General features: G+C 34.1%; 1 protein-coding gene across 1 annotated transcript; it reads right to left on the bottom strand.

The window, feature by feature from the left end:
- Positions 1–2049: 2049 nt before the first annotated feature.
- Positions 2050–8675, bottom strand: LOC105112637 (uncharacterized). The gene is made up of 9 exons (XM_011008402.1): positions 8442–8675; positions 7696–8134; positions 7277–7328; positions 7144–7189; positions 6917–6998; positions 6663–6807; positions 6473–6560; positions 5892–5958; positions 2050–3117 (listed from the first exon to the last, which is right to left on the bottom strand). Exons 2-9 carry the CDS (start codon positions 7885–7887, stop codon positions 2518–2520), a joined length of 1272 nt encoding a protein of 423 aa, XP_011006704.1. The 5' UTR covers positions 7888–8134; positions 8442–8675; the 3' UTR covers positions 2050–2517.
- Between the last annotated feature and the right edge of the window lie 1700 nt (positions 8676–10375).

The raw sequence follows: 10375 nt of genomic DNA, 5'->3' as shown, positions 1-10375 counted from the left end.
GTGAATGATTCGAAAATCAGATGGGATAAGGCAAAAGGTGGTCTTGTATGCCTGTGCTTGTCAATCAAGGTGGGCAGAATACTATGGAAGTAGGACTTCAAATGGTTTGGGGTTAATCTCACTCTAATATTGGACTATAAACTTATCATTAATGTAATTACATTATGGGCGAATTGAGGCAATACGGTCCTCTAATATTAATCATTCAATGAATAGCTCAGATTCTCTAATGCTAACAAGTTTCGTCCATGTCAAAACCATGTATAATATATGGAATATCTTGAACCAGTTTACACGAGTCAAACAAATCTGTGTACCTTGAATAAGACTTGAGAAACAAGACTTATACCATGTGGTCCATGACTATTGATATTAGTAGACAAAAAAAAATTAAACTAGAAATTATATAAAAAACATACATCTTGCTCATTTCAAAACCATTTGAAAGAATTTTTATTTATTTATTAATATATAGAGTATCTCAGACCAACTTAATTATATTAAACTAGATTTTTATACTCCAAATAAGACTTGCAAAACATGACTTGCAGCATGTGATCTATGAACATTAATATTAGCGGGAAAAAAATCAGATTGAAGACCATATAAACATACCAATTATACGCCATTCATTTAACCATCTTGGCCATACCCATTTCATTGTTATTGTGAAAGAAAGTTGAGCCTCCCTTGACTATTATTGAGACATACCATGTGGGGTTTAAATGATTGTTGATACATCTTCAACCACTCCAATGCCCTAGCTCATAAATCTCCTTTTATTATTGTTAGTTCACACTGACCGTACCCACATCTTTGAATATGCCCGGGGTTCGTGGTCCAATGGTCATGATTGGATCTGTCATGAACATATGATCTTGAGGACTGAGAGCCAGCAAATATATTTTTAAGAAATAGTACAATTTAACCTTATTTTGGAGGAGATACACAAGTCCTTGGTCAAAATCACAGTTGCAATCATTATTTAAACTTATTCCACGTTTTTCTATTGCATTGATTCACAAGAATGCTATTTCTATGCATATGGTAGATGCTCAATCTCAATATATATTAGGTTACATGAAGCTTCAAAGTCGTTCGTACCAGGTCACTCACACTCCTCAGCTCTTGGCATCAACTTGCACTTACGTTTGCTTGGAAATCTGCCCTTATCACACTGAGCACCTTCACACGCGAAGAGTGAAGGGATTTACATGGCCTTACTGGAGTAAAGAAGAGCCTGAGCATGTCTGATAAGATTAAACCACGATCCCTGGATATCTTTCAGAAAACCACCGCCAAATTTATGGTAAAGGCGTGTTCCGTTAGCTGATGAGAATGGATGATGAAAAGAGATAGGACAGCGATTTCAGGAGGAAACAATTTCTATCCTTCATATACAAACCAAACGTCATCAGTAGGGTTAGTACAAGTGACGAGACTCTTTCATGTATTCATTTCTCCAATTTCATGTATTACTAGAAAATTGATTGCATAGCTGGATGACTCCCTAATTCTCTTGCACTCTATTCGTATCATTTTGATCTTATGGGATGCCTCCTATCCCTTCACGAGGACAAAGATTTGATGATTTCTTCCCAGCATCATCCTCGTTTCTATCTAAATCCTTGCCTCACAAGCCATTTGCACACCAGGCGTCCACTTTAATGGATTTGTTCTGTATGTTTCATATTCTTGAACTCCTAATACTTTCAAATCTTATAAACACACATGTTTTTGTAAAATTCGATTATTGGGGCCTCGAAAAAGGTGTCAGAAGTTGCGTCGAAAAATCACATTAATGCTACGTTTATGGCACTCGAAGCAAATGATGGGCTAGGCAGTTCCATTCCTTCCATCAATCCATCCCTCTAGTTACTGCATGAATCTTTCATCGTATTCCTTCCCAAATTGCAGACACAGTAATGGCATTAGATTATTGGTTACTTGAGACCCAAGGATCCAGAATCACCTCTACAAAGACACATCACTGGTGAGCAGATTAACATGTAGTTCCTTTACAGCACTGTTAGAAGCTGAGAAACCAAATAAAATCTAATCTTCCATTTTGGTCTGCGCTCCGATAAATTGAGCAAGCGCATCTATTCATTAATCGTGGAAGAATGAAACCATTACAGAAAAGATGGATGCCAACTAAAATTCTGTACAAGTGAATGTGATGATTCCATCATTAAACGATTTTGCTACCCTGCGAATCCTGAACAAGCTAAGAAATGATATAGAACCATGAAAGGAAATGACCACGACCAAGACCACGAGACTTCAAATCGTTATGTTATATCATTATCAAACAACCTTTCATTCACTAAAATAATACCTTTTCCTTTTAACAACTATATGTAGTGATATGAAGTGCAAAGGAGAGGATCTTCACTACCTTGACCATTTAGCCAGTTGCAGGCACACATTGTGCACTGGACCTAGCTCAGTACTGAGCTAGCTGCAAAGCCTTAGCCAGCATCATTTGTTCGAACTTTTTTCGCCTATACCCGAAATCTATTGCCATGCACTTTGGGGCCCACTAGTCATAGCTCGAGCCTCAGCAAGGGAAACAGCCATGGCCAGCATCATCTGCTCCTCAAAACTGTCTGGGATGGGTCCAGAGACATTCTGAAAGCTTCCTCCAATTTCATCTGTAGGTGGCGGTGGAGGTAACAGGGAAGAAATTCCAATGGCATCTTCTGCAGTCTCAGAACTTGCATAACTGGTCCCAGCTTCAGCAGCATCTGATCCACGATCTGCACCCCATTCCCCATCATCTCTTGTCACAATCATCCTGCAGTCTGGCAATACATTGCTAGAGCTCTGTGCAGGCGAGTAATTGTCTGCATCCTGCTCAAGCCTGTTGTAAAAGCTACTGGTGCTTGGGAGCATGTTGAATGATGGCATATTTCCACTATTGTGAACAATTGATTCCCCACCAGTCTGCTGACGCTCAGCGAGAGCAGCTATAGCACAAGCAAGACCTCCAGAAGGGGATGATGATGATCCAGCCAGTGGTGGTGCCATCGCTGGAGTCACATAGCGTGCTTCCATGGTATATTGTGCAGGTGGTGCAACATCACCACAAAGTGGATTTTTCTGTCTTCCATTTTCCTGGAGCAAGGTACAAGCTCAAATCATTTGTCACGACCAGGAATAAAACAGTGTCAAATCTCCCAGGTCCATATCAGACAACAACAGTTCAGTTACTAAAATAGCAAACAGAACATTTTTTAGATCATGCATTGTATAAACACATGTCTGCATACCCAAAATTTTTAGTTGCCATAGCTGGGCCTTAGGAGGAGCATATACATGTATATCAGACAAAAAGAAAAGGCCTATCAACCTCATCCATAAATAAAAGCATGAACTGTCAAGATAGCTTCATTTGACAAAGATATACTTGTGCTTGTGATAAAGGGGAAAAAAAGAGAACAGAACTGGACTCCCAAACCCGAGCTTCTCTAGGAAAAATATGAAAAAACAATGTGCAATGAGTATTCAATATCACAGCAAGGAAAAATACACAATGCAATACAAATTTTAATTTTCATGAAGAGGAAAGTCAAAAATCATCAGTGTTTTAGGCACCAATAAGACATTTGTAAGCAGCAACTCTTTTTATAGCTTCAATCTGCTTACATTTCAGATATCAACTTCTAAAAAAAGAACTGGTTTTTCTGCTGAGGTAAGGAACACTAGATTTACACACTATCAGTACTGTCATGTTTCTCTCTCTTTTTTGCAAATCTTTTTTAAATGCTTCCAATTTCATTGTATCTCTAATTTTCCTTTGTTCACTGGGCTGACATCTAGATGCACATATGCATAAGAACCCTGCTATCACATAAAAGACAGGCTGACTATGGATACCGCCCTCTTAAGGTGTTTACAGATGAGAAGAAATGTTAGCCACAAGGAAAAGCTCGAGGTGATTGTATCTGATGAAACATAATGCCATGGTGGATGGGGAGAGAGAGATTAACTTCATCAGTTTGAAACTAGTTATAACTGATGACAGATAATTGAATTGTTAGGCAAGAGCATCCATTTACTTGATATATCTAACTTACTGCCCACTTTGGAATTTTCATTTTTAATAATCATCTCTCTAGTCTAACAAATTTAGGTGATGGGTAATTATTATTATGATTTCTATTAAGGTGTTGGGCTATGTTTTTTTTACAGTCTTACACTGGCTTTAGACTTTATATCATAAGAGTTTTACATATCCAAAGTAAAAAGGAAAGAAATGCTATATGAAATGCCAAAAAAAAGTTAACCCATTTATGTAATCAGGAAATGAAATATGGTTGATTCATTGGGCGTACTAGATATAAGCTACACAAATAATAGACTTGAATAGACACAAAAATATTGATAAATAGAAACCTTAAACCATAGACATGGTGTTTAACGCTGTAAGATGCCTTTGAAATGCTGTACATTAAATTCTGCATCTTTTAAAATTTTCAATTAAAGATTAAGATGATATTCTCTAAAGTGTAAAGAAAAATTCAATCTGCACATCTCTTCTTGTAATTATTATTATTATTTAAAATCTGCACATCCCTATATTACCCATCTCATTTGATTCGTTCTTAACAGTACTGTTGTATTTGTATTTAATATGAAGCCCCATAAACTGCAACAATGATATAAAATTAGTTCTAATAATAACAGAGATTCTGCTTATTAGGCACAATTACCCCAAACATAACTGACTCACAAAATTACACACAATTTAATCTAAAAGTCATTCTATTGAAAACTTCTATTGGATATGATATCTCTATATTCTTACGGGGAGGATGTTAGCTACTTAATTAACATGCATAATTAGAATTTTATTTCTTTCAACAGAAGTAGTTGAAAACAAAACCTTCATGACTTCAGAGCTAAATTATTTAGGTAAAGATTTGTTCGATAATTCTACTGGGTAGGCAACTCAATACATAAAGTTTCATACCTCTATTTCATTATATTAAAAGTGTCTTTTGTACATTTATTCAAATTATCTTTCCAAAAGCTTTTTGATTCAATAAATTACATTAGTTTTCAATCCTACATTAAGCCTTGACAAAATTTCCATATAGCATGAGTAATCCATGTGTGATGCATATGCTATGATAATTATTAGGGATAAATACGAGGATCCTTCTAGCACACCTGTATGAGCAAGATTAAGCTAGACATAGGCAAAGGAAAAGGAAAGGGCAAAGAAATGATGGTAAAATGGCAAGTTAAAAATTTATGTAAAACCTGCAGAGACAAAGGTCCAAATCCTCTAAAGTGCTCATTTTTCAAACAAATAATCAATTTGTTGTTGTTCATCATAAATTTCATGCGCTCAATCCGAGTCATAATCTGGAAAATAGAGAGTTTCCTGACCAAATTAGCATAAAGATTAGATTGACAAGAAAAAAATGTGACCATTCACTTCTGGACTTAAATCACAACAACAATAGCTGAGGGACATTGTACTTCAAGTTCTAGAAGAGTCAAGAGCAGCCATTTCGAGCAGCAATGTCAAACAAGAAAATTTTGGAAGTGCATCCCATCAAATGCCAAAACTACAGAGGTTTCTAACGAAGCTCTACTACCTTACTGGAATTGATTTGAAGGGACACTCTCACGGTTATAATTATAAATGGGTGATCATAAAGTTGGAGTACAGGAAATCATAATCGCATCCAATCCCTAGAAAGGTAAGATGCATACAGTTGTGAATGGTGCATGGAAAATGCCAGACTAATACATGTGAAAAATCCAATCCGATACTAGAGGTAAGAAAGTCAAATAAAATTAAAATGTTAGTTTAAACACTTGAAATTTCTTGGTCAAAATTCATGTAAGTTGGAGGTAATCAATCAAAGACTATTTACCTGAATGGAAAGCCAGATTGCTTCCATAACCATAATATCCTCGAGATCCAGGTCAAATTCATCATCCCTATAAATTTAATAAACATTTGATATATAAATTAGAACAATGGCAATCTGAAAGAAAATCAAAATCAGTTTAAGAATGTTATTGAGCCTAGTATAACAAGCTGCTGAACTGGAAATATGGTATTACATATGCTATTCTGAGTGCTGGTACTGATCAAATCTATAAAAAAGGGTAAGACAACAATCTGAGGAACGAGCTATCTGACATCATGTAATAAGGAACTGTTGACACATTTGATTTAGAATTTGAAGTCAATAAACCATAACAAAACTTACAGTCATTCTAACCTATGCCTTCCCTTGATTAAAAAACAAACTCTAAGTCTTAATGAGATACAGCATGCATTGAAGCTTTTGTTTTTTCATTTTCTAGAGAGACTTAACAGTGCAAAGCAGTTGTTACCCTGCTATCTTCTCTCCTTCCTTTCATTCCATCACCACAGGAACTCCAGGATTCAGGAACAGGTAAGAAACAAAAAAATCATATCCAGGGGGGGACAAGAGACGCAATATACCTGTTCGCTCCAGCGTGCGGAGGACGTCTGATTGAGTATTGAGACGAAACGATTTCCCCACTTTCCACAGGAGTCGTATCGGATGGAACTGGGAGAGAGGATTGGAGAGGAGAATAAAAAGTATAACTATCACAGTAACCATGACATAAGCATACAGGGAGTGGATATCAGAATTTCAAAGAGAGGATACCAGTTGTTGGCCCACATTCAAGCTCCCCTGGTTCAATATTAGCACTTGACGAACTCACATCTAGTCTTTTCTGCATTCTCTCTTCTTCATCCTGAAGCTCCTGCTGTCGCATCCTAATTTTCGCTTCTATAACACGCTGTTCTTCCTGCAGAAAATGAAGAAATGCATATAAATCTCAACCAACATGTGGAAAATATAAGCACACAGTTCACCAAATAACAAAAATTAGGGCTTGTATGCCAATCAAATCTTACAATCTGCTCCAAACCCTTTTCCTCCTTTGTTTTCACACCTCGATACTCCACAGCATAATTTGAGGTTTTGCAAAATGGACATCTGATAACATTAAGTACCACAAGCATAGAAATATGACTTCATGAGGAATAAGATGATGACAGTCAAATTAAGCAACTATGCAAGTAAATTAAAATCTATATATATATGTATATATATAATAAGAATAATAAAGAATGAAGGATACTGGGTAGGACGAGTTGAATTAGGATTCTTCATCTGCAGAAAACACTCTGGTACAGAGAACACTGATCAAATTGTGTACATGATATGAATAACTAACTTTGCATGTCAAATTGCAGAAATCAATTGGCAATTACCTGTACAAATGCCCTTCATGCAACATCTTGATCGGTTGAGACTCGGATAATACTAATAAGAAAGAAACAAAACAAAAGTGCCAGATTGGTCACTCCAACAATATATAACAGCATCTAATACCATTCAATCTAAGCTTTAGGAAATCAATTATTTCTCCTTGGTAAACGAGTAAACAAAGGGAGAGGAAAAAACATGGTATCTTAAAATAATTTTCCTACGTCTCTCAAAATGAGGGGAAAGAATCGATCAAATGATATTTTCTAAAGAAAATATTAATGAGAATATACAAAAAGCAATTCCTTTCTTTTTCTTCAGCTTGGCAAGCAACTAAACACAGTGGAACTTAGCAAAAAAAAAAATTATAATAAACTTGAGGGAAAAAGGACAGGGAAACAAAGATAATGATAGAAATACAGACCAAGAAACAGATTGGGCATTCCTCATGATCATTACAACTGTCTTCATCCCCTGGAAAACAAGGGGCAAGCTTGGATTCGAGAATGAGCTTTCTCAGCTTTTTATGGTCCACATCTTTATGAACATAGAGACCTTGTGGTCTTGTATACCTCTCATCCACCACTTGTCTCCTTCTCCCCAGCTTATTCCCCATCCAGTACTCCCAAGAATTCCCTTCTACTCAGTTTTTGTTTGTTTTCTCAATTAAAAAAACAAATTAACCATAACAAGAAAAGCATTTCTCTTCCAATCACTATCTCGGTAAACTTATTTGAAATACATTAATCTGCAACACCAAAAAATTATCCATATTTAAAACCCTATTTCATTCTCTCAAGACAAAATAGACTTTCCCCTCCATTCACTTCCAATCTAAAGCACAAAATCATCACCACAAAAACCTGCAAGAATTGAATAAACACAAAGAAGCAACAAAAATTACTATTTGAAAGAAAGAAACAAACAATCACAACATTCAAAACCCTAACCCTTCATCACATAAAAGCATCCACTATAACAAATTCACAGCACAATTTGCTATTTGCTATATTTCGAAACATCTCCAAAGCCCTAGATACTACGAAGATCAAAAGCTCACCATAAAAAATAAAGAAGAAAAGAAAAGAAAAGCGCTAACAGTTAATCTCCAAAATTCAAACAAGAAACAGAAATTGAAAGAAACAAGAAGAATTCACATTAAGAACTAACCCGTTCGAGATCTCCAACGTGAAATGAAAGAGAGAGAGAGAGACATGGAGAGATCGAGAGATTTGTAACAACAAGAGAAACAAAATCCGAACTTTCTCTGTTTTATACTTATATACAGAGAGAGAGTTTCCCTTTTCACTTTTTATTTTTATTTTTAATTTGTTTTCAACTTGTAATTATTGTTATTTTCATCAAATATATACACAAATGTGTGTGGGCGTTGAAGAATACACATACGTGACTTCTGTCTCTCTTTTTAATGATCCAGCAAGGAGTTGTGTTTTTATCTCTGTTGATTTTTTTGTTAATAATGCAATTCGGTCCCTTGACTCTCCAATTTATTTTAATTTGGTATCTCTATTATTTCTTTTCGTTTTATAAGTTTTGCTTTGTAAGTTATTGTTATTAATATTACTAAGATTTCTTCTGTAAGATATAATAATTCTTTTGTTTTTATGGAGTCTTACTTTTAAAATTAAAATCCTCTCCCATGACTAGTAGAAACATGAGGTACTAGAGGATGTAATGACAAAAAATTAATAGTAGGGGATCAAATCATCAAAAAAAGAAATATTGAAGAGTTGAGGGACCAAATAAATTTAATTTTTCTTTTTTTAGAGTGCTTGGCGATAGATAAAAGAGAATGAAAGAATGATGTGGAGGAGGAAGGCACGAAAGGGTAGAGTACTGAACGAGGAAAAGAATCAAAGATCATCCATCAAAGTTTCAACTAAGTGGGTCCAGGTGTTTTGTAATACTATAATGTTCGCGTGTAATACACGTGCTGATTGAAATGATATTAGCAAATTTAGGTTTTTTATTATATGTAAAAAGAATTAAATATTTTCTTATAATTTTCAAGATTATATCTGTAGTATCAACATAATATATTCTATAATTTTATTTGGTATTAATCTCAACTTGATAATTATTAACAAGAAATTTTATGGTGATGAAGATTTAAATAATAATATTTTATTATTTATTTTCTGTATTTATTTAAAAAATATAAATAAAAATATTTTAAGAATAAATAATGAGTTTCATCTTCTATTTTCACTTTATATTTGTCTTTTCTTTAGTAGATACAGAAGGTAAGCAAGAGGATGTAACTAATTTCTATCTTTGTTTATAACAAGGAGGAGACGTGTCTTGTTCTTGACACGGAATGCCTTAAAAATTGAGATATTGCCTACTCGCTTTCTATTACTGCCACACGTTTATTGCTTTGACTTATTATATCACAAATACTAATTTTAATTCAAGTACTGATAATGATTATTTCCTTACTTAATAAAAAAAATATTAACATGAAAGGCAAATTTATTGTAGCCATGCCCATATTTTTTTTATTACCACTATAATAATAAAATGATGTTTACCATTCATAAAAAAAATCATAAGTTTTTGTTTTAAGTGTACTTTAGTTATTTTTATAGTATAATAGTCAATAAAAATATTTATATTCTTTCTATAATTTTTAAATAGTTAAATTATTTAATTACTCTTAATTTTAAAAAAAATATATAGTTATTTTTGTCCTGTTAGAAAATAATATAAATCATATCTTAAAACCTTACTTAATAGCTTAAGCTATTGGGTTAAGATAGTTTTTTAACATGGTATCAGAGCCTTGATGATTAAATGGTCATGAGTTCAAATCTTATCAACCATATTTATTTGATAAAAAAAAAAATAAGCAAAGATAATGTGGGTATATGTAAGTTTCAAACAAAAAAAACTTTTCACTTGAGAGGGTGTATTGCAGAATAATATAAATCATATCTTGAGACCTCACCTAACAGCTTAAGCTATTAAGTTAATATAGTTATTTGACATAAACTTGTAATCAATGAATAATAAACAGTTCACCCCAAGATATTTTTATTTTTTAAAATAGGTTTTATGGTGAATCTCATATTCATAAGGAGTAA

This window comes from Populus euphratica, unplaced genomic scaffold (assembly GCF_000495115.2).
Source record: "Populus euphratica unplaced genomic scaffold, PopEup_1.0 scaffold352.1, whole genome shotgun sequence".
NCBI lineage: Eukaryota > Viridiplantae > Streptophyta > Magnoliopsida > Malpighiales > Salicaceae > Populus > Populus euphratica.
This window is presented reverse-complemented; position numbering and strand designations above follow the sequence as displayed.

What these genes read in the sequence shown, in the direction of transcription:
- LOC105112637 (XM_011008402.1), bottom strand. Translation starts at nt 7,887, where the DNA reads ATGGGGAATAAGCTGGGGAGAAGGAGACAAGTGGTGGATGAGAGGTAT. An exon ending in AATTCAACTCGTCCTACCCA is followed by an intron (nt 6,999 to 7,143) that starts GTATCCTTCATT and finishes TAATGTTATCAG; the next exon opens with ATGTCCATTTTGCAAAACCT. An exon ending in CAATCTGGCTTTCCATTCAG is followed by an intron (nt 3,118 to 5,891) that starts GTAAATAGTCTT and finishes ACCTTGCTCCAG; the next exon opens with GAAAATGGAAGACAGAAAAA.